This window comes from Microplitis mediator, chromosome 2, assembly GCF_029852145.1.
Source record: "Microplitis mediator isolate UGA2020A chromosome 2, iyMicMedi2.1, whole genome shotgun sequence".
Classification (NCBI taxonomy): Eukaryota; Metazoa; Arthropoda; class Insecta; order Hymenoptera; family Braconidae; genus Microplitis; species Microplitis mediator.
Genome location: NC_079970.1, coordinates 13,177,000 through 13,203,639, shown reverse-complemented (window position 1 = coordinate 13,203,639; position 26,640 = coordinate 13,177,000). Strand labels below are relative to the sequence as shown.

The 26,640-nt window shown below is 32.9% G+C and overlaps 1 protein-coding gene across 5 annotated transcripts in view; it reads right to left on the bottom strand.

Annotated features, from left to right (window-relative positions):
* Positions 1-26,640, bottom strand: part of LOC130664099 (collagen alpha-1(XVIII) chain-like) — an 826,723-nt gene that overhangs the window by 255,566 nt on the left and 544,517 nt on the right. For all 5 annotated transcript variants that reach the window (XM_057463858.1, XM_057463861.1, XM_057463863.1 and 2 more), the window contains 4 exons: positions 12,470-12,644; positions 1,555-1,649; positions 1,374-1,466; positions 1,179-1,301 (listed from right to left, as the gene is read on the bottom strand). In XM_057463858.1, the coding sequence (XP_057319841.1) occupies positions 1,179-1,301; positions 1,374-1,466; positions 1,555-1,649; positions 12,470-12,644 (486 nt within the window). The remainder of the gene's footprint in view (positions 1-1,178; positions 1,302-1,373; positions 1,467-1,554; positions 1,650-12,469; positions 12,645-26,640) is intronic.

The following is a 26,640-nucleotide window of genomic DNA, read 5'->3' as shown; positions in this document are numbered from 1 at the left end:
TGACACTCATAAAATCCAAACACCTCAATTCAATGGATATATACAATTTTGTTTTATCGACAGTGTATAAATGATATGTTGTATCGATAACAAGATTAACATTAGTTATGATGATTATATTCTCTATATCTACTATACCTATCGTCGTTTGATACTCTGATAGGCTTTTTATTGCAAATATCAGTACTAATTTAAAGTATGACACTATGATATATCACAATCAAATTTTAATCTTAGATTATTTTTTTAGTGGATTTCATTGAAAGCAAATTATTGCCTTGGACCTCATGGTAGAATTTTCGAGGAATAAAACCATAATCTATCATAATTGTTCGAATAGAATCTGAAATACCATTGGTCCGATAGTTTTAATATATACATAGGTATCTTTAACTAACGTCGAATCAAAACATATAGTGTATTTTCATAAAAAATTATTCTGAAGCTCATTTAGTTAGCTTTTATTTTTGGCATTATACTTATAATTTTTCAAATTTTTTCGTTTTACCATCTTGAGAATTTTTAAGAAAATGTCAAAAAAAATTTTATTTTCTAAAATCAATAGCCAATTTTGTAGAGTATTTATTTAAGTTTTCGAAACCAACCTTCTATTTTCTGTGCGATTATTGGTTACTGAGATATTAATAATCAAAGACAAAACGATTTTTTTCCATTCAAACACCGATATCTTAGCGAGAAATAATGGTATTAAGATCTTTAAAAAAACAAATTAGAGCTGAATAAACAAGTTATCCGGTCCATATTGAGGTTAACTCAGAAAATTTTTTGCAAATCCGTAGATTAAAAAAAAAACCAAAAAAATTTCTAAAATTTTTTTTTCAGTGGTTTTCTTAAGATTACTCAAAAAATAATTTCAAAAAAAAATTTTCAAACTTAGATCCAAAAACTAGACACTTAGAGGTACAATTTGCTTTTTTTTATTTGCTGCACGACCATTTTTTTACAAGTTACAACTTGTTTAAAATCCCTCAAAAATTTGGATTTTTTTCTTGCTCCCTTAATTTTTGTGAGAAGTGTATGTTTTGTTTTTCATAGGAAAAAATAGATTTGTATTTCGCGAGTGCAGGGAGCTGAATTGAAAATATATTTGTGGTGTAGTTTTAAATTTTTTAAGACTTGAGTTATACAATATGTACATAATTAATAAAAATACTGACCGCTTTACTGTCCGCTTTTATAGGTATTTGGTTGATGAGATTCGAAGCTTCAAATGGAGGATGTGATGGTGAAGGTTTTGTGGTCGCTTGAGGGGATGCTGATATAGGTAGGAGAGATCCAAGCTGGAATCCGTAAAGATAGAGTTTAGAGAAAATGGTGAAATTAATACTTTCAAGATAGTTTGAAAATGTTACCGCAATGTATTGCCATCCATTATTAACTCGAACCAATAATGCTTCCTCGTCAATTATATAAGCTAATGTACCAACTGGACTTATTGTTGACATCTAGAAACAAAAAGGAGAGAAAACAATATTGCAATTCCAAAAAAATTCATCAAGTTGGTAGATTTGTAATGATTTATTCTACGGGTACCTTTATCATCGTCTCCGTATTTTGAAATGATACAGCACCAGGAACAATTTTTGTCGTACTTTCATGAACATATTTTATTTCTCCAATACCACTATCTATATTAAATAATATTTATACTTTAATTAGTTTGTTACTCTGATCAGATAAACGGTGAAATTGAGTCGAAAATATCGAATATCAAAAAAGTAGCTTATGACAGGTAGTGTTGAGCTTTCACCCTTCCACATGGCTATTATTTATACAAATACATAAATTATATTGCTCAAACAACACGTGATATTGATGATTTTCTTAGAGAAATTTGTATTTCCTAAGAATATTGAAAGAAAAGTAGGAAACTGTAATAAAAAGCTGTTGTAACAGTACGTTTTGAATTTTGAACCTTTTCAATTTACCCTAGGCTCTGTCAGAGGCCCGTTAGACCATAATGTAATTTTGTTATAGGCGGTAGCTTGACAAATACGGCCTCATCAAATTTAGGATATAAAAGTGCGAGTTAGAGTGAGCTTGGGAACCTAAGCCCTGGCTAACATCTACAATAAATCAAGAAAGTAGGATTGAAGACATCTAGTGAGGTCTTTATTCTACTTTCAGAGCTCCCTACGAACTTAAACGGGTGAGCCTAATGATAAGTTTACTACGATTTTAGTCATACAATGTCCAGTGTATAGCTTTAATTTAATATAATGTTCTTTATAAAATTTGTATTCTGTGCGTGCTATATTTTATTTATCGTAGCTGACTGTGTTTACTGAATCCCTCATTTACACTGTCACCGAAGCTAATACGTATCCTCGGGAAGTTTACGAAGCTACATGAACAGAACAAGATAGTACTGGCTACCATCCCGGATTACACTCAGTTACATCCGACGTAAAAAAAATTTCAGATAGTACTCAGTAAACTCTAGATTATACTGAGTTGCATCGACGTTATACTCAGTTCCATCCCAGATGTTACTTAGTAACATCTCAGATTATACAACGCTAGATTATACTAGTCGTCATCCTAGATGGTAATAACATACATCTGGATTATACTCATAAACATCTCAGATTATACTCAGTAACATCTCAGATTATACTCAGTACCATCTCAGATTATACTCAGTACTATTTGAGATTTAACTCAGTTACATTTCAGCAATTTTTTTTTGTAGTGCATGCGTATCTAGTATACTAAACGCGCATGCGCTACAAAAAAAATTGCTGAAATGTAACTGAGTATAATCTAGATGGATGTTGTTACCATCTAGGAGGACAACCAGTATAATCTACCGTGATTCTGATATTTTTTAGATCATTTGAGTTTTTTTTTTTTTTTCACTTCCCGCTAAGAAAATGGAAAATTTTTAAAAATTCGGGAAGTTATTGGTTTTGGTCCGATTTGCAAAAACCGAATTTCCATCAGATTTCGACGTTTTGAGGTTCTAAGAAGCTAGCTATCCTGACTAATTTCACGATGATGTCTGAGTGTATGTATGTAAATATTCACAACTCTTAAACGGATGAACCGATTTTGATCTTTGAGGTGTCATTCGATGCGGCTTGTTAATATCTTAAAGCTGAAAAAATTTGAGCTTAATCGGTAGGGTGCGTTTGGAGATATTTCAAAAATAAAATTTTTCCAAAAATGTTTTATTTTAATAACTTTAAATTCGCTCGATGGATTGATTCCAAAATCTAATCAGCTCTAAAACTTTACAAACTGCGTCGAATGCCACCTCAACCATTAAAATCGGTTCATTCATTCCAGAAAAACCGTTGACGAAAGAATTCAAAAAAAAATTTTTTTTTTATTTTTTTGAAATTTCTTAAAAACGACTAGATAAATCGATTTCAAAATTTGATCAGCTTTAAAACTTGATAAAACACGTCGATTGCCGCCTGAACCGTCTTAATCGGTCCATTCGTTTACGAGATATCGTTTATTTAAAAAATAGTAAAAAACGTTTTTTTTCGGATATCTACAAAAAAATTGAATCATTCGATTTCAAAATCTAATCAGCTCTAGAACTTAATAAAACGCGTCGATTGCTGCCTCAACCATCAAAAACGGTTAATTCGTTCGCGAGACATCGTGGGAGAAAGAAATGCTAAAAAATGGTTTTTTAGAAAACAATGGCATACGAAAGTATTTTAGAGCTCGAAGAGCTTCAAAATGTATTCACAATAATGTTTTCGAGCTCAACGAGCTCGAAAACAGCGGGAAGTTTTGGGGCTGGCCCGCAGGGTTAACCAGTAGACCGATTTTTTTTTTTAAATGATTGGTCCTGAACATTCTTCATTTCTTATCAATAAGTACTTGATTTTCTTAGCAAACAAATCAGAAGCTTATCTACATTAATCAAGTATTTCTCAGATGCACGGTGAAAAATTTACAGGCAAATTTACTATGGGTGCATATTATCTGTGAACTATACTGATACGTTGTAGAAATTTACAGTGGAAATACACTCAAGTCGTATTGTAGCACTGATTATTTGTAACGACCCATAGTAAATTTGAAAATCTCATCTATTAATAAATAAAAAATAAAATTTAGCTATAAATGAAAATTAAAAATGATTAGTATTTTTAGTGATTTTTATTACAGAACCATAGTAAAATTGATGGTTTATTACACTTTAATTTGAGAATTTACTTTCTTTCACAATGTCCCATAGATAGACTGAGGCTGAAAAAGAGTCTTTCCAGTCACTTAAAAGAGCTCTTGGGGAAGCTCCTGTTTTATCCACACCTGACGATACACTACCGTTCACGTTATAAAAACGGAAAAACTGTTGCTACAAGTTTTCGACAGTTCGTTATTAACCTTTGGGGCGTACCGCGCGTATTTTGGACCGCCAATGGCCGTGAATATTTAAATCGAGACGTCGTGGAGCTCATTCAAGAGTGTGATATCCAGCATACTACCACCCCACCGTATCATACCCAAGCTAACCCGGTTCAAAGGGTCAACTGGGATGTAAATATCCATGAATTCCAGTTCGCGTATAACACCGCAGTCCATGAGTCACTGGGTGTGAGTCCCGCGTTTTTGAATTTGGGTCATAATCCGTGTACTATCCGAAATTGTCAACTTGCAGGCGATAGTAACGTCATCGTTGATAATGACGTCAATCGCAGTGGTTGGATACAGCGTATGGATCGTATGGTAGAATTACGAGATATTGTGAATCAACGTATTCGACGGTCGTCCGAACGATACGCGGCTTATTATAACCAAAAACGACGTAATATAATATTTGAGATTGGTGATCAGGTGTATAAACCTACTGACGCCTTGTCAAAAAAGAGTGAGCAGGTAGTGGGTAAATTAGCACCGTGATATGCGGGCCCATTTGTCATCGCGAAGGTGGAAACTCCAGTAATTGTCGAAATGGAGACCCCCGAGGGCAAATATATCGGATGCAGCCACGTAAAATTTTTAAAATTGGTTAAACGAGCTGAAAACATCCTTCAGAGGCAGGTTGACGCAGTCGCATGGTTCAATGCTTTATCTATAGTGGCTACTTGACTTTATCTATGCTTATCTACTGTTATCTATCACTATCACTATTCTGTTGCTGTTCACTACTGTCTACTACTATCTATAACTATCGCTGTCGCTTGTTTATTCTATACTATTATTACCTCAGGGGATTGATGTAATAATTGACGATTATTTATGAATGCCACTGACCAAAAAGGAGACCATGAGGTACGTCTAGACCTACCACGAGGAGAATGGTATCGGCATGATACCTCGTGGTTCCGCCACTTGGAAGGCACATCTCACGCTCCTACTGCAGCAGAAGGTGAAAGCTATCAAAAGCCACTCGACGCGTCGGGCGGACCTGAAACCGGGGTGCGCCAGATGTGGGCAACCTGGACATCCGGCGAGGTTATGCATCAACCAACCCCTGGAGGACCGCCCATTCTGTGATGAATGCCTGTGTTTTCATATCGGCGAATGCCGAGGAGCTCATGGCCAATTCCATCTAGCGGCGCGTGGGCGGTGCATGGTTTGTGCACAACGGCTACAAAATGGAACATGCCCAAGAGGCCACGGGGATGCGAAAGACCAATTAAGTGCCCTCCCATGGCTTGGATGGTTAACCAACGACGAGCGCATGCGGCGTGTGTATTGTTTGAACGAAGTGGGGCCTAGTGATCTCAAAGTGGCCGGCCTTGAGGCAGCATAGGGTAGCGAGCTACTGCACCCTTATTAATAACTTTACATTTTTTTCTCTCTTTTCTTCATTATTATGTATTTATTATTGTTGTAAGACGCCTGGTGTACTAGTTATCGATGAGTTTTTGTTGCAAAAAAAAAAAAATGAAAACAGTGCAACCCATCAATTATTGAGTGTTTTCTTTGTAGACGAGATAAGTAGAACTTGTTCACCCCTTCCCTTCCACTGACGGTTCGAGCGAGTGGGTGAGTGACAGGTTAGCCAACATTTCGTTTAAGGTTTTTTTGGTTACATTACTTTTCTTTTGATTTGAAATGATTTTGATTTTTTTTATATACCCGGTATAAAAGATCCAGGTATAAATGTTGAATTTCAGGTTTTCAGGTGATTGTGCCGGCGAGGGAAATGCAGAGTCTCGCCCGTATTTTAGAGGGCTAAAACACGGCCTGGCGGGGGGGGGGTGTCACGTAACGACTTAATTTATTTATAATTAGTTGATAATTATTTTAGTTTAAGTTCAAATTTGAGTCGTTGCGCGGGCATTTTCTCATCACGCCGGTGCGGAGACAGCGTTTGCTCGTAGAATGGCGCATGCGCGCAGCGTGAATGCGAACACGTGTGTGCAAGTATTTTAATTTATAATTTAAAAATAATTATCATTAATTTTTACTAGTTATAAGTTGACAGTTATAATTTTACAATGTTTGGCGACAGAATGTGTGGTCACATTATGCCCCAATAATTGTTATTCTCTTATTTTGGGAAAACTTTTTATCCAAGTATCGAGGTCCTCACAAATACTGGCCGCAGGGTAAGGAAGAAATCGATATTTTCCTCTACGATATGGATACTGATTTGATGATTTCAATAATTATTATTTTATTTATTATATAGTTTAAAATTGTAATTTTTCCATAAATAAATACTAGATATATGTATTTAATTTACTATGTATCATTCAGGCTAGGGAAAAACGTTTGTATAACTTATTTATTGAATTTAAATTCAATTGCGGGCTAAATAATAATTATAATAATTAAGGGCGATTGTTCCGCCACGTGGGTGGCCAACAAGTAGCCGGCCCAAAAAGTACCCAGAAAGGTGCGGAGAATGATACAGAGCAACCGCTGTACACGGGATAATTGAATAAATACGTTTTGAATACGTCTTGCTTTTTCTTTTGTGGTTTGAGTATGCAGTACTTAAGTTTGACGAGAATTACTGACATCTACCGGGTGATTTTGGTTTGATTTCATTGGGATTAATCTGATCGCAGTAAAAAGTAAGTACTTTGCATTTTTTTCTTTGTGCATTGTCGCCTTTAACCTCCCCGGTAGTTTTTGGTCATCGTGTTTTAAAGATTCAAGTGGGTGAATCGCACCTCACGCAATAAATTTAATTGCATTGTTTTATAACCTGAATGATACATATACCCGCAACATAAGTAATGGAAAATTATTATTAGTGAGATTTTAGTTAATATTTAATTGTAATTAAAAATTGCGCGCGTACATCGCTTTACTGTATAGATATATACGTATATATATCTATACTTATATTTATAGCTAAAACGCGGTGTCCGGGAAAGAAAATTCCTGAGACCACGACGTGATCGTTCAGACGAATAATTCCTGGACGAGAATAATAATTATTATAATCGGAATTATTATCATTTAAATTATAATTCTAAATTATTATCAATATTATTTAAGCTGTTATACCCGAAGTATTGTTATTTATTATTTTCTGTGAGAATAATTTACATTTATTATTTACCCCAGCGGTCAGTTAACTACTATGTTTTTTTGGTGATTTATAATTATTGTAAGAGTAATAATTATTTATACAAATGAATTTATCCCTGGCGGACCCGATATTAAGGTCGAATTACGGTAAGTTACCGTAGATTACGGTACGAGGGTAATATACCGTAACATACCGTATCTTACCGTAGTTCTACCGTAACCCTACCGTAGTCATACCGCAATCCTACCGTAGTTCTAGTGTAATTCACCGTAATCCTTCCGTAGTCTTTCCGTAGACCTGCCGTAATCCTACCGCAATTTACCGGAACCCTACCGTAATCTACCGTAACCCTACCGTAATCTACCGTAACCCTACCGTAATTTACCGTAACCCTACCGTTATTTACCGTAATCCTACCGTAATTTTCGGTCGTTCTACCGTATTTTACCGTACCTCTGCCATAATATTACCGCAATTCTACCTCAATCCTGCCATTTCATGACTGCAAGATAGGGTAAATTAACGGTAGAACTATGATAAAAATACGGTACCTATTTGTGCGATCATCAAAACAAAGTTCTGGTTCTTCACTATTATGAGTAATATCTTTACTGTTGATTACAATACAGCCTACTAGCTATCATACACTGCCGCATTACGGTGGTTCACGGTAAATAATTTACGCGATTAATTATAGGACATGTTTGTTCATACTTGAGAAGTTCTGATAAATCCACGCTGCGTAAATGTAAGGGCCTTATTTCCACACCATTTCTATCGATTCATTTTGTCTTTGCTTGGCAGATGGCGCCATGTAAATTTTCGATTCAAGTAATAAAATCCTAAGTAAGCATCAATTCCCAAAATAATAAGTTAGAGAACTAAAAGTGACTCAAAGGTTATTCTGTACTAATTTATGAAATTGTACAGCAATTGGGTGATTTTACGAAAACATTTTCTTACAAGGTAACTAACTTTAAGATTATGTTAATGTTTATAAATTTTAAAAACTTATTATTTATAACAGTGCCGATGAAATTGAATATTTTTAATAAATTTTTTTCATTCACGGAAGCCAAATTTGAAGATAAATAGATCATTTGCTACAAATTATATATATATTATAATCATAATTATATATATATATTATATAACCAACGTAACTGAAGAATAGCATAAAAAATTACTCAATTTCTATAAAAACTTTTTTTCATCGATGCATCGAGTGATTAATTAATTGTTATTAATGTAACAGGTACAAAAACTTTCTCAGGTCGGTGATGCAGAAATATTTTTACATGAGATGACTTATCATGATATCTTGGCTTGGCAAAATCGACGAGTGAGGTATATGGAAATTAATTATTATAAATTAACGGTATTACATTTGCCTAATAACTGTACTTCGATTTATAACTGCATGTAAATATTTTAAAGGAAATATGCACTCGAGAGGAGGGTCAACGTGACACCTAATGATGATCACCACAATGAAAAACCGTAACTTACGGTAGAGCTACCGTAACTTACGGTAAAGCTACCGTAACTCACGGTACTTTTACCGTAACTTACGGTAATTTTACGGTGGCTCTACCGTAACTTAGGTAGTTTAACGGTACTTCTACCATAACTTGCGGTACTTCTACGGTAACTTACGGTAATTTTACGGTACTTTTACCGTAATTTACGGCACTTTTACCGTAATTTACGGTACTTTTACCGTAATTTACGGTACTTTTACCGCAATTTACGGTACTTTTACTGTAATTTACGGTACTTTTACCGTAACTTACGGTACTTTTACCGTAGCTTACGGTACTTCTACCATAACTTACGGTAGGTTTACCGTAACTTACGGTAGTTCTACCGTAATTTTACGGTGGAGCTACCGTTACACCACCGTAGGTTACGGTAGCTATACCGTAAGTTACGCTAGAACTACGTATATTTCTCCCTCTATAAATTGTAAAGAGGTAACCCGGGTATATTATTGCCCTGATTAAACAACTGAATTCGATCGAATTAAACAGAATTAAATTTTTAATTCTATTTAATTCAGATAAATTCTGTTAAGTCGGTACCTAACTTAAAAATGAATTCTGTCTAATTCGGCAGGAAAAACAAAATTTGTCCAAATTAAAACGAATTAAAATAATTCTATTCGGTTTAATTCTGATTAATTCGAAAATAATTCTCCGATTTCTGGTTCTGAATCCGAATTTAACTGAATTAAAACAAATTTGAAATTTTTAAATCGCTTTTATTCTGTTTAATTCAAATTCAAATTTTCAATTCAGTTGAATTCTGTTTCGCAGAATTCGACAGAATAGAACAGAATTAAAATTTTTAATTCGGTCGAATTCAGTTGTTTAATCAGGGTGTGATAAATTATTTTTATTTATTAATTTTAATAAATTAACTATTTATTTTGTTTATAGAAAATTATTATGGTTTATTAATTATTATTATTAATTTAAATATTGAATTTAAATTTGGATTTTGAGTTTGTATCGATTCTACCCCCAGGGGCTTAATTATTTATATTTGTGATACACCCATTATATTTGAAATTTGGATATTCTTATAAGAAATTAAATAAGTGTAAACCAACAGCTCTCGGGGAAAATTTAATATTTATTTTCCTGGGTCCTTTCCCTTTCATCTAATTTCATTTTCTTATTATTTCTGTCATCTCTTACTGTAAATCTCTTGCATATTTTCATTGTTTATAATTTCATTCGATTGCCATCCGCCTTGCTATAAACTACTCGCTCGGATCTTTCCTCGCAAGTTTTCCTCCTGATAAATTATTTTCGTCCGTTTTTTAAAAACGGGCTGGCGCTCTCGTGCACTAACCGAGCCTAAATAGCTGATCCAGGCACACCTGATTTAAATATACATTCATTCATTTATTTAATCTCTAATCTAATATTATAATTATCGTTTAAAATTAATTATTTTGAATTATTATTTTTATTTTCTTTTAGATTTGAATTTATAACCTAATTATACACACGTGGGTGACCGCATACGGTTTACCAGACACATTTGCGTCTCCGTCGCGATTTGTAAGACGGTTTTCGTTATAAAATCAAGATTTAAATGAGTTTTGGCTAAGGTCAGAGTAATAATCTATGAAATATCCGAGAAAAATATTAAAACTGTGTTTTTTTTAATGTTTTTGTTGATAATATAATTTAAACTAAAGAGCAAGTTAAATGACATTATATGATGATCGAAAGAGATTATAAAAATAAAGAGTTGTTATGTTTTCAGACATATTTTAGCACATTATATATTGATTTATCGGGAAAAAATAACATTTTATGTTATTTTTTAAATTTTTCAGCGCCGATATCTTTTGAACTAATTAACTGGTTTTAACGTTTGAGGTAGCTTTTAGATATTGACAAGTCACGTCGAATGCCACCTTGATGATAAAAAATCAGTTCATCCGTTCGACAGAATTTACATAGGTACGTAGATACACACATACATACACTCGGACATCATCTCGAAATTAGTCAGAATAGCTCCTTAGAATTTCAAAACGTCAAGATCTGATGGAAATTCGATTTTCAAAAATTGGACCGAAACCAATAACTTCCCGAATTTTTGAAAATTTTCAATTTTCTTAGCAGGAAGTTAAAAATTTTTTGAAAAATGTTGAAAAAAAAGTCAAAGAAAATAACATTGAAACTTAGTTTTTGTTTTCGAAATTTTTTTTGACATTTTTTGGAATTTGTTTTTTTTACGTTTTTTTCCGAAAACAGCGGCATACAAAAGTATTTTCGAGCTCAAAAATGTATTTACAATAATGTTTTCGAGCTCAAGGAGGTTGAAAATAGCGGCAAGTTCTAGGGCTGGCCCGCAGGGTCAACCGATAAACCGATTTTTTTTGACACGAGCGTATATGACCGGTTACTGTTAAAATAGTCGTCATTACTAACTTCATATGTGTCTGATGTGTCAAGAATAGTTAAGACACACATGAATTTAGTAATAGTTCATGTTCAAACAGGACTGACTATTTTTCTGGAGGTTTATAAGAACTTCGAGATCTAAGTAACCATTCCTGTCACTAAATAGTAAGCTATCGCATTTTATACAACAACAAGAGCTGTGCTGAGAGGTTTATATACTCTTGAACCATGAACGACGACTTTTTTCACAGTAACCAGTCATATATTTTATTTACTGTATAGCACAGCACTGGTTACTGTTTCAAAAGTAATAGTCCGTGTTAAGCAATGACTTACTCCTGTTCTTATCTGAATCAGTCATATGAGAATCTATTTTTCTCTATATATTCCGTCGATTACTGCTCAGAACACTAATCAGTACTATCTATTTATTTTTGTGTAATATATAATAAAACTTTGGTCACTCAGATGGAGAAAACTTTTTCAACAGATTAACTCAAGCAGATAAAGGATTTCCGAGAACATAGTCGTGGCACGTAGTCTAAATTCACGACATGGCATGAGATCCGTATCTCAACGACGTTCGCTAGGATAACCTGAGATATGACGTTGGACGGTTTATAATTGTTTAATTTTTTCGTACTGGATTTGCGGATGCAGAACATTCAGTCAGCTGACGAACATCTCCGGACGTCTGTCTGGTGACCGACTGACTGTAACTTCAATGTTTTACGACATTTGTAACTTAAGCCATCGATATTGAAGTGAATTATTGTAAAGGAAATTTCTTTAAAGTCACTTAAAAATTATAATTTGATTCAATAAAAAACATTTCTTTTCGTTCTTGCTTTAAACTTTATGCTATTGTATAAAAAACGAAAATACATTTTTTCTAAGAAAAATCATCTAAAAAGATTGAAGATCATCGGAAAAATATTTTAAAATTGATTTTGATTTTTCATTCAGATTCTACGCAAGATAATAGTGAGTGTAAGATCAAGTTTTAGCTTATTGGGGTCACAGTGAAAATAAACTTGCTAGTAGAAGGTTATAACATGAAAAAATATACCTTGATGCGATCTATAATAATCTTTATCCCCATAAATATGACCTCTGCTGATTCCTGGCTCGCCTTTTTGGCCAACGAGAGATAAACCAGGAGGACCTGGAGGTCCCGGTGGCCCTGTTTGACCATCTTTGCCAGGTATTCCAGGTAATCCATCTAATCCCTTATCTCCTTTCAGCTGTAATTAAGTTAACAAATATTGAAATGAAAAAAAGTTAATTGGCAACCGAAATGGGAGTAAATTTCTCAATACTAAATGATTAACTTTCAAGCTTCCAGATAAAAGTACCTTCAAAACAAAACTTTGCTTAGAAATTTTTCATGATTTTCAAGCCCAGAAGCCTTTATGTAAAACAGTCAAGACCACAAGTTCGGAACTAATTATCGATAAAACAGCGAATGATGATTTAATCTGTTTCTTAAATCTGATAAATTTCGAACAGCTACAACTTCCAAACTGATTAACTGATGTAGCTTATTTCCAAACTTGAAAAAACCATTGAACCAAAATTGTAAGCGCTATCAAGGCTACAATGCTTAACATTTATAATAATCATCTAGTTGCGTTAGAACGTTATAATGAATGAAGTATCATTTTTACATTAACTAGTAATTGCGTAATTTGAAGCTTACTTTCTAAGTTAAGAGATGCTATGAACGGAGTTGTCCTGCAATGTATTATTCAAAAATTTTTCAATACTTTTCGAAATCATTGATTTGATCCAAAAAATTGTTGAAAGAGAGAGTAAAGCAACAACAATCAAATCTAATTTCATAAGTTTTTAGGTATCTTTAACAGAAATGAGCTATTTCATTTCATTCAAAACAAGTTATTTGGAGGGGAATTGACAACAAACGATTTTAGGTAGATTTCTTTAGAAATCGGACTATTGCAATGGGTCTCATGATCAAATTATCAAAGAATTTTGCCATCACTAGTAGAGACAAAATATACCATCCACTCAAAAGTTTAAACATGTATGTGTATGTATATATATATATATATATATATATATATATATATATACGATATAACGTGTCTTGTCATCACGATAGCGCCCGCAATTCTTAACGGATCTTAATGAAATTTTATACACTTATTTATTGGACGATTACCTTGATCAAGTTCGAAGATGAGCCCAATCAGTCGATTAGTTTGGAAGTTGTGAGTGTTTGAAATTTTTTTTTGATTTTCATAAAAATGAATTTTCTGGCTTTGTCCTTAAATAACTTTTGAACCGAAAATGATAACTCAATTCTGTAAAAAATGTCTCAAAATTTGGACGATTAGCTTTAATTTTCACTGTAACACTTGATTTTTTTAAACATCTTTTCTAACAATTTGATGATATCGAAAATTTCACAAAAAATAAAAAAAGGTTATTTTTGCAGCTTCGTCTTCTAATAACTTCTAAATGATAAGGCATAACTCATTTCCTTGAAATTCATGTTTAAGCTCACAAAATAAGTGTTAATTACACTATTGAAGCTTTATTGTATTTACATAAGAAATCGACCTCTCCATTCTGGGCAAGGCCGGATGGCTCTTCTTTTTTTTTATTGAAAAACTTTTAATACCCACAACTTTTGAACTAACCTCGATTCTAACACAAAAAAAAAAAAAAAATTATGTCGTCTCATTCAAATCCATATAAAATTGTAGACGCTATCGTGTCCACAAACCTACGCTTATAAGCCGCGTTATATCCCAAATGGAAAACCGTGTCCGTTATTTCCGAAATTAGTTTTTATTGGACGCACTGAGAGAAAAGTGCATGGTTCTGGTAACTATAAAGGGATGAGTATGAGAAAAATGTAACTAATATTTATAGTTTCTTATACTATATCATAGTGCTCGAACCTACACAAAAAAAAAAAAAAATTCCGAAAAACGAGATAAAAAAACAATTTTTTTACTTTTTTTTCCGTCTTATTCAATTTTTTTTTTTTCGTTTTTCGGAAATTTTTTTTTTTTTCTCTTTACCTTACATTTACTGGATAATTAACACAAAAATGAAAGGAAATCCGAAAAAATTTGTTTTTTTCATTTTGGTAATGATTACACAAATTAAGGAACAGAACTTGTTCCTTTAATTGTTTCGTAAAACTTTGAGCAATCGGCCCGAACAAACGGTTTAATGGATCAATCTGAAAATTTCCAGGGTTTTTAAGGGTACGTTAAGCTGTAAAATTACCTGGCAACATTATTTTTTTTTATCAATATTTGCAGAGTAGCGATGAGTTGACTAAAAAACCAGAAAATGGCCATTTTTTAAGGGTTTTTCAAATGGATATCAAGGATAAAAAAAAATTTTTTTTGAAAAAATCAAAAATGGAGCTTATAGGGAATTTATTCAAGTTTTTTGAACTGCTCTTTAAATCACTGTGTGGCCATTATTTGCTGAGATATCAATAATCAAAGACAAAAGGATCCTTTTCCATTTAAAGGCTGATATCTCAGCAGCAAATTGTCGTACAAAGAAACAAAAAAATCAAATTGTAGCTGAGTAAATTTCCTAAACGAGCCATGAATTCGTTTCTTTGAAAAAATTTTTTCCGGCCCCGGAGACCTAAAAAACAAAACCAAAAAATTCAGAAAAATTTTGTCTCGACCTTTTTCTTATGATTCCGCAAAAACCGTGGCTCAAAAAAAATATTTTGCTGGAAAATCTTTAAACTAGAGATTTCAAGCTTCAATTTGCTTTTTTTATTTTTTCGATACGAATATTTTTCACCAACATACAGCCTTCCAAAAATCGCTAAAAAATTTATAAAATTTTTTTGTTCCTTTAATTTTTTGGATAAGTGTATTAGAAAGTGGTAATATCAACTAAGCATTACTAAAAGTTTTTGCATCGTTATGGTAACTATTTAATATTATTTCTCAGAACTTAAACTTCAACAATAATAATAACAATACTGTTCTGGTTTACCCTATGACAGACTGATTAGCTTGCTAAGTCTGGTCACACCTAAGTATTATAGACGAATATTAGAGCGCCACTGGAAGATGGACTCGGCCTTCCAGAACCGGATGTTAATGTAATTTTATTATATGCTCAGGGTCGTTCGTAAATTTTATAATTTTGTGAGAGAGGAGAGGAATAATGAACAGGCTGAAATAAATTTATTTAAAACTTTAATTCCAATTTCTTATTAATCAAGCACCTTGCTTATTATTTATTTTTCCTTAATAACAATTAATAACCTTATGACCAACTAAACTTATGACAAACTAATTCCGTCTCCTAGACGTTTTAAACCTTGAACCTTAATAACCTTGATTAAAAAACCGTCCACCGGACGTTAAACCTTATTTTCCTTAATTGCTAATTTTAAAAATCATCCACAGGACGTTAACCCGCATTTTCTTAATTCTAGTGTCCACCGGACATATCTTAAACCTAACTTATATTTTGTCCACCGGACCTAAATCACAACCACAATTTCTTTTAATTAACATTACTTGACTCTATTTAAAACTCTATTTTCTTTTGTACTTCCAATGTCATCACAATCTTTTCACCCAAAATTTCATGACTCTAATTCAACTAAAAGTCCAATATAAAATTTTCACCTTAACTCATTCTGATTACAATTTATCACTTCCATAATTTCCAATTAACTCACTGATTTTACACATTTTAATTAATTAATTTGTTGTTTAAATTAAGTATTAATTAATTAATTTTTCCTTATAATTTTCTACCAATAATTTTACCACTATTTTTATACATTAATTTACTTCACACTAAAATAATCCGTTTCTTTCTATTTTACTCAATAACAATTTATCACAATTCTAGCGACCTTTTTATGACTTCACTTTATTTAGATATTTTAATTAATTAACTTAAAATTAATTTATAATTAAATTGCGACTAGAATTACTTATGAATTGACTAGAATTTCGGCCATTGAGTTGACGTCACTCGGGTCCTGAATTTTACTGACGGATTCAAGTAAATTAAAGTTTATTTATGAATTAATTCAGCCACTAGAATAGAATAAATTCCGGCCTCAATTAATTTATTGACGCTATATTATAATTTATTTAATTAATAATTCACGCGGAAAATTTTTTATTCCAGCCAAAGGCCTCGGATAAAATAATTCGGAGTTATAAACACAATATAGCGAATAAGAGCGGCGCGACAACTTTTGAAAAGACGAGACGCGTGGTTGTAATGGCCAACGGCCTACAACTTCCAATTTATATACGCGAGAACCAACGGAAAGATATTAATTAAATTAATTATAATTAATTCTGCCATTGGAATATAAATTCCGGCCTTAATTAATTATAATTTTACCTTGATGAATTTTGCAGCAGCAACCAGATGAGACTTGTAGCTGATGTCCAGCTATTTCTCCAACTGTCGTCCAGTTTTACTTACAGGTAAATCTGCTGTTCTGGTTCTCGATTGTCGGGTTTGTTATTTCTTCAGATTATTAAGGTCCTCGTCTTGCCTCGTATAGAATGGTGTAGATGATGCGTCCAATCACTCTAGTCGTTCACTAACTTTCACTTAGGCGTCCATCGGCTTCGGTCATCCGATTGACTCTTTCGATTTTTGGCACTGCACTCCCTTATAACTCTTCGATTCGACCCCGGAAAACTCATCCCTACCAAATTAATTAGTCAAAGAGAGGGACGGATGTTCGGGTCTCACTGATTAGCGACACCCGGTGACATGTCTAATCACTCAATTTAATAAACCGGGTTATAATTAGGGCCCGTTATCGACCGTGGACAAATCCGATTTTAAAAATAATTAAATAGTTATTGGAATCTATTTTACCCTGTTACAACCCCTCAAATAAAGAATGTACCAGTGACTATTTTAGTTTGTTAATCATCTAATAGTTCCCGTTACCTCTTTTAATAGTCAACGCCACTACTCTGAAAATGTAGTCACCGTATATCACTGCGCATAAGTAGTTTTTATCATTCATGCAATATAAGTGCTACCTTAGCGCACGCTCTTTTATTCACCAAATAGCTGTTGGCCCATTCAACTGTTTCCACGACATTTGTGTGCGTTATACGATAATCTGCGGGCGACAAGTAAATTTGAGTGCGACAAGTAAACTTGGCAATTTTTTAAATATAGTAAAACCTATATATAAATAAATTTTGGAAGGTAAGTAATAATTTGGAGTATAAATTGAAAAAGTAATTAACGGTAAAGTGAATAGTAAAAGATTTAGATAGAAGTGAAAATAACAGAGCTTATAAATTTAATAGATATTAATTAATAAATTATAATTTTAGTTAATCAAATTAATAAAAAAATAAAATTACTGGATTTGAAACTAATAATTAAGTAATACTCTTCGTACTGAAAATTATCGTTGTGAAAATAATAAGTTACTGGATTTACATAAATTAAATTAATACTTTTGTAAAATTAAGTAACGAATTTTAAGTTGGAGTGGTAGAGTCTAAATTTAGCATCAATAAGTTTCTAATAGAGATTAATAATGTAAGTTGTTACTGTGCTTTAGGATTAAAGATAAATATCAAAGACTTTACGTAGTAGCATACAAACAAGAACTGACGTCAATTTACTTATATTTAAACACTTAAATTTGATCCATAACAACGAAATTATTGAAATATTAAAATAAAAATGTTTAACGGTAATAACAATTTTGACCTAACAAGGGAAACGTGGATAAATCCAGAATTGAGAAGGCTTTCGGCCGGTAGACGTCAAAATCGCTGGAATGGTACACAGAATCCAGGTTCATCATCAGCAACACTACCAGTACCAACGATATCAATAACTACAAACACCACGAACGTAATAACAACTACAACTAGCAGCTGTTAATCATCAGCTCCTTCTATGATTAACTCAACAATCTCAAACGCCATAAGTGGGTCGGGTGGTAATCGACTCAATTCGCCGGCAGGAAATGGAGGTGACTTGGACAACGCAAATGGGTCGGGAGGTAATCCACCTAATCTACCAGCAGAAGATGGACAATATGTGAATAACGCCCCCTATTCGGGAGGACAAACCACCGGATATGCGTGTCCTATTCAATCGTATGGACGAAAGCTCGAGACAAGTCCGTCAAATGACAAGAACACAACGGGCAATTAATGAAGAAAACTCAGCATCAATGGATGAACTGTCCAGAATGCTGAATGAAATAATGACAGCCTAAAGAGAAGTCATTAACAGACTTGATTCCGATGACAACTCGTGGTGCTCATACTCGCCAGTAGATTGGAAAGCAGCTGAACTCCAATTTGGTACAACCGTCGCCCCGATGGGTCAAGGTTTGGTGAGGAGGGAGGTTCCAGCTGAAGTAAGACCACAACAGCAAGCGATCCAGCCTCAAAATCGATAGCAGGTACCTCAACTACAAAACCAACAGCAGTTTCAGCCACGAGTTGAGAACAATCATCTAAATCAGTTGATCTTCAGCATCAAATAGACCAACCTGGACAAATTCAACAACAAGTACCAGTCACTGATCAACTAAATAATTTCCAAGAACAACTGCGTCAACTACAAATAAGTCAACAACAACAGACAACGAGTGGACCAGATTCCGGTTAACCAAAACAGTCATCAAAGATTCAGTGTCGGGAAAAGAGAACCCGCACCTACACAACAACATCAACGGAATCTCGGCAGGAGTGGTTCACCTTCTGTGGAAGACAGACGTTGGCAAGACATCATACAAAGTCTGAAAATAAGTAATATTTTTTACCCTCAAGACAACTTGACAGTAAATGAATTTGTATACACAGTTGAAGCTAGAGCAAACAGAGAGAACTGATCTGAAAAAGAACTTCTGAGAGTCATGCGTTATATACACTGGTCACAAAAAATAAGGGATAGAAAAAAAATCCGAAATTTTTAGGTGATTTTCAACATGCTGTAACTCATTGAAAAATGGTCGTAGAAGAAAATTAAAAGAAGAAAATTGTAGCCTTAAGTTTTTCGTTTTCAGATCTCACACCTTAAAATTTTTTATCATGTACGGTTCCGGAGTAATCATAAGAAAACCGACGAAAAAATAATTTTCAAAATTTTTGCTGGTCTTTCAATAACTCTATGGGCGTCAATAAATTTTTTTGAATAATCCGATCTTACGATTCTTTGAGAAAATTTTATGCCCTTTAATTTAGCGGCCTGGAAAAGTCTCTACAACGATTTGGCGCCGAATTAACATTGATCGAAGCAAAAAAGTCCATTTTGGCTTTGATAATCAATAACTCCAAATGTATTGGTCGTACAGAGAATGGAAGCAGGGTTTTGAAAACTGGAAAACATTCTCTATGAGGCAAAATTAGTGGCTTTTGATAGAATGATCTTTTTTAAGGCGATATTGGTTAGTAAAAAACAGGTCAAAATTCACAAATTTAAGGATTTTCGGAAATCTTGCTATAACTTTGGATATAACGGATGAACGAAGGATATCTTCGTTTTTTTTTCTTCAACCTCAAAGTGTCCTGGAAAAACCCTGAAAATTTCAAATCACTGCGATTTTTCTTTCTTAGTGCCCCGAAGCTTTAAATTTATCGATTTTGTCAAAAATCACCATACTTGGTAGTTTTTCGGTTTTTGTTCATTTTTAGGTATATTTTTTTAAAAATCTAACTATTGTATTTGTCCTCATGGTCGATTTTTCAAGAAATTTCGTCATAAACTATCATAATTAGTTCAGTAGAGTTCAAAAATACCATTCGTTAAAAAATTTATATATGTATATATATATATATATATATATATATATATATATATATGGGTAACTCGGACTTTAAGGACATTTTGTCATGAATAATACGGTGTTCGAGGACATTTTCCGTCTTTGGGAACAGTCGTCGAAAACCGTAGTATATGTTTATCTCGGACTTCGGGGACATTGAGTATGTATGGATTATTTACATGACTTTTCGTTCATGAGCACTTGGATTAATAGCTTATGTAAATGTTCATAAAAATGAAATCGTTTAATTACAAAACTTACAAAAATTTAATAATTTATTAGATCTTATCTAAGTAATTATAGCAATAACCAGTTTTTATCACTTGCTGAAAAAAATTCTGAATGTAAGATACGACGCATAAGAGCGGAGTCATCAATACGTATCTTGATATTATACTTTTAATTTGGCAAATTTGTATCTAAATATTACTCGTGATATACATCAGAGTTCAAGGACATATTTTATATCCGACTCTGATTTTAGTGACATTTTTGAGTTTCGTAATCTGACTTCATGACACTAGATCTCAATATTATTAACGATATATATCTGACGTCGAAGACATAATTGTAAATCATACTCTAAATTTTGCGATTTCTTATCTCAGTATTACTTGAGATATATATCTGACTTTTAAAACATTTCAATCTCAGTATTACTTGCGATATATATCTGACGTTGGGGACATATTTGCATATTATACTCTGACTTTGAGGACATTTCTATCTTACTATTACTTGCAATATATATCTGACTTTGGGGACATATTTGCATATTATACTCTGACTTTGAGAACAATTCTATCTTACTAGTACTTGCGATACATATCGGACTTCGGGGACATATGTTCATATTATACTCTCACTTTGAGGACATTTTTTATCTGACTTTTACTTGCGATATATATCTGACTTTAGGGACATATTCGTAAATCATACTCTAAATTTTGCAATTTCTTATCTCAGTATTACTAGAGATATAAATCTGACTTTCGAAACATTTTCATATTATACTCTGACTTTGAGGACATTTCTATCTTACTATTACTTGCAATATATATCTGACTTTGGAGACATATTTGCATATTATACTCTGACTTCGAGGACATTTCTATCTTACTAGTACTTGCGATATATATCGGACTTTGGGGACATATTTGCATATTATACTCTGACTTTGAGGACATTTCTATCTTACTATTACTTGCGATATATATCTGACTTTAGGGACATATTCGTAAATCATACTCTAAATTTTGCAATTTCTTATCTCAGTATTACTAGAGATATAAATCTGACTTTCGAAACATTTTCATATAATACTCTGACTTTGGCAACATTTCAATCTTCGCATTACTTGCGATATATATCTGACTTGGGGGAAATATTTGCATATCATACTCTGACTTTGAGGTCATTTCTATCTTACTATTACTTGCAATATATCTGACTTGGGGGACATATTTGCATATCATACTCTGACTTTGAGGTCATTTCTATCTTACTATTACTTGAAATATATCTGACTTTGGAGTCATTTTTTCATATGATACTCTGACTTTGAGGACATTTTTTATCTTACTATTACTTGCGATATATATCTGACTTGGGGGACATATTTGCATATCATACTCTGACTTTGAGGACATTTCTATTTTACTATTACTTGCAATATATCTGACTTTGGAATCATTTTTTCATATTATACTCTGACTTCGAGGACATTTCTATCCAACTATTACTTGCGATGTATATCCGACTTTGGGGACATATTTTCATATTATACTCTGACTTTTAGGACATTTCTATCTTACTAATACTTGCGATATATATCTGACTTTGGAGACGTATTTTCATATTATACTCTGACTTTGAGAACATTTTTATCTTACTGGTACTTGCGATATATATCGGACTTGGGAATCATATGTTCATATTATACTCTCACTTTGAGGACATTTCTATCCGACTATTACTTGCGATATATATCCTACTTTGGGAACATATTTTCATATTATACTCTGACTTCGAGGACATTTTTATCTTACTATTACTTGCAATATATATCTGACTTTGGAGACATATTTTCATATTATACTCTGACTTCGATGACATTTTAATCTTACCAGTACTTGCGATATATATCGGACTCGGGAATCATATGTTCATATTATACTCTCACTTTGAGGACATTTTTTATCTTACTTTTACTTGCGATATATATCTGACTTCGGGGACATATTTGCATATTATACTCTGACTTTGAGAACATTTCTATCTTACTAGTACTTGCGATACATATCGGACTTTGGGGACCTATTTTCATATCATACTTTGACTTTGGAAACTCCAAATTCCAGAACCCCATGTAGTATATACTGGTGATTCTTGGATAACTCGGATAACCACGTCCGAGATTTTTCAGAATTTGAAAAATTTTTGACACGTAACTTCAGAATTTTTTTATTCCAATTATGCACGCAGAATTAAGGTCATTCTGCCGCAACTGTTACAGAACAAGAGCTACATCAAAATCGTAAAATTATGCGGCTACAGTGATACCCTTTCTACAGTATTGAAAAATGTATAAAGAATAGTACTGTTAATTATATCAGATGATAATTATGTGTATAAATTCACTATAAAAAAGATATATTCGTTTGTGAAGCTATCTTTTAGTACTATAGACAAACTTTTGCATAATCCTATTGGTCTATTGGAACGCTTCCTTGACCATTCGTATCGACCTTAGGAATCCTGTGAAGTCCGATAGAAGTCTAATAAGATTTATAGCGCAATCGATAATTTTCTATTGGCGTTAATAATCGGGGACTCGTGATATACACTTAACCATAAAATTAAAGAAACAAAGAAATTTTTTAAATTTTTTAGTGATTTTTGGAAGGCTGTATTTTCGTAAAAAATGATCGTATCGCAAAAATAAAAAAAATCAAATTGAAGCTTAAAATCTCTAGTTTAATGATTTTTCAGCAAAATAATTTTTTGAACCACGGTTTTTGCGAAATCATAAGAAAGGTCGAGACAAAATTTTTCTAAATATTTTGGTTTTGCTTTTTAGGTCTATGGGGCCAGAAAAAATTTTCTCAAAATAAAGAATTCATGACTCGTTTCGAAAATTCATTTAGCTACAATTTACTTGTTTTTTGTTCACTGTACAACAATTTAATGCTGAGATATCAGCCTTCAAATGAAAAAAGATCCTTTTGTCGTTGATTATTGATGGATCAGCAAATAATGGTCGAACAGTAATTTAAAGGGCAGTTTGAGAAAAGTAATAAATACTTTATGAGCTTTATTTTCGATTTTTTCAGGAAAAAAAAATATTTTTTCATCCTTCATATCCATTTGAAAAACTCTTAAAAAATGGCCATTTTCTAGTTTTTTAGTCATATCATCGCAACTCTGAAAATATCGATTGCAGAAACTATGTTACCAGATAATTTTACAGCTTAATGTATCCCTGAAAAACCCTGGAAATTTTGACAGTGATCCGAGTAGATATCCGAGTTATCCAAGAATCACCAATATATACTACATGTGGTAGTGGAATTTGAAGTTTCCAGAGTCAAAGTATGATAGAAATACATGTCTCTAAAGTTAGACATATATCGCAAGTAATTGTAAGGTAGAAATGTCCTCAGAGTAAGAGTATGATATGAAAATATGTCCCCAAAGTCAGATATATCGCAAGTAATAGTAAGATAAAAAATGTCCTCAAAGTCAGAGTATAATATGATAATATGTCCCCAAAGTCAGATATATCGCAAGTAATAGTAAGATGAAAAATGTCCTCGAAGTCAGAGTATAGTATGAAAAAATGACCCCAAAGTCAGATATATATCGCAGGTAATAGTAAGATGAAAATGTCCTTAAAGTCAGAGTATAATATGAAAATATGAGTTCAAAGTCGAATCTATATGAGGAGTAAAAGTAAGATAAAATATGTCCTCAAAGTCAGAGCATAATATAAAAAGATGTCCCCAAAGTTGCATATATATCGCGAGTAATAGTCGGATAGAAATGTCCTCAAAGTCAGAGTATGAAATGAAGCTATGTGCCCAAAGTCGGATATATATCGAAATTAATAATGGATAGAAATGTCCTCTAAGTCAGAGTATAATATGAAATTATGTCCTCAACGTCTGATAAATATCGCATGAAATAGTCGGAAAGGAGTGTCCTCAAAGTCAGAGTATAATATGACAATATGTCCCCAAAGTCGGATAAAAATAACGAGTTATAATCGGATAGAAATGTCCTCAAAGTCAGAGTATGAAATGAAAATGTGTCCCTAAAGTCGGATATATATCAAATTGATAGTCGGATAGAAATGTCTTCTAAGTCAGACTATTATATGAGAATATGACCCCAAAGTCCGATATATATCGCAACTAATAGTAAGATAAAAAATGACCTCAAAGTCAGAGTATAATGTGAAAATATGTCCCCAAAGTAGGATATATACCGCGAGTAATAGTAAGATGGAAATGTCCTTAAAGTCAAAGGATAATATGAAAATATGTCTTCAAATTCAAATATCTATCGCTAGTAATAGTAAGATAGAAATGTCCTTAAAGTCAGAGAATGGAATGAAAATGTGTCACCAAAGTCGGATATATATCGAAATTAATAGTCGGATAGAAATGTCCTCTAAGTCAGAGTATTATATGAAAATATGTCCCCAAAGTCAGATATATATCGCAAGTAATAGTAAGATAAAAAATGTCCTCAAAGTCAGAGTATAATGTTAAAATATGTCCCCAAAGTCGGATACATATCGCGAGTAATAGTCGGATAGAAATGCTCAAAGTCAGAGTATGGAATGAAAATGTGTCCCCAAAGTCGGATATATATCGAAATTAATAGTCGGATAGAAATGTCCTCTAAGTCAGATCATATTATGAAAATATGTCCCCAAAGTCCGATATACATCGCAACTAATAGTAAGATGACAAATGTTCTCAAAGTCAGAGTATAATGTGAAAATATGTCCCCAAAGTAGGATATATACCGCGAGTAATAGTAAGATGGAAATGTCCTTAAAGTCAAAGGATAATATGAAAATATGTCTCCAAATTCAAATATCTATCGCTAGTAATAGTAAGATAGAAATGTCCTTAAAGTCAGAGTATGGAATGAAAATGTGTCACCAAAGTCGGATATATATCGAAATTAATAGTCGGATAGAAATGTCCTCTAAGTCAGAGTATTATATGAAAATATGTCCCCAAAGTCAGATATATATCGCAAGTAATAGTAAGATAAAAAATGTCCTCAAAGTCAGAGTATAATGTTAAAATATGTCCCCAAAGTCGGATACATATCGCGAGTAATAGTCGGATAGAAATGCTCAAAGTCAGAGTATGGAATGAAAATGTGTCCCCAAAGTCGGATATATATCGAAATTAATAGTCGGATAGAAATGCTCAAAGTCAGAGTATGGAATGAAAATGTGTCCCCAAAGTCGGATATATATCGAAATTAATAGTCGGATAGAAATGTCCTCTAAGTCAGATCATATTATGAAAATATGTCCCCAAAGTCCGATATACATCGCAACTAATAGTAAGATGACAAATGTTCTCAAAGTCAGAGTATAATGTGAAAATATGTCCCCAAAGTAGGATATATACCGCGAGTAATAGTAAGATGGAAATGTCCTTAAAGTCAAAGGATAATATGAAAATATGTCTCCAAATTCAAATATCTATCGCTAGTAATAGTAAGATAGAAATGTCCTTAAAGTCAGAGTATGGAATGAAAATGTGTCACCAAAGTCGGATATATATCGAAATTAATAGTCGGATAGAAATGTCCTCTAAGTCAGAGTATTATATGAAAATATGTCCCCAAAGTCAGATATATATCGCAAGTAATAGTAAGATAAAAAATGTCCTCAAAGTCAGAGTATAATGTTAAAATATGTCCCCAAAGTCGGATACATATCGCGAGTAATAGTCGGATAGAAATGCTCAAAGTCAGAGTATGGAATGAAAATGTGTCCCCAAAATCGGATATATATCGAAATTAATAGTCGGATAGAAATGTCCTCTAAGTCAGATCATATTATGAAAATATGTCCCCAAAGTCCGATATACATCGCAACTAATAGTAAGATGACAAATGTTCTCAAAGTCAGAGTATAATATGAAAATATGTCCCCAAAGTCAGATATATATCGCAAGTAATAAGTAGATAGAAATGTCCTCAAAGTCAGAGTATGGAATGAAAATGTGTCCCCAAAGTCGGATATATATCGAAATTAATAGTCGGATAGAAATGCCCTTTAAGTCAGTGTTTGAGACTACAATTTTATTTTAGATTTTAATGTATTTTAAATTTTCGTTCAATATGTATTTTCAAACTCTTGCACGTTATTGTTACTTCCAGGTCTCGACCTTTTTTTTTTATCCTTGCTTCGT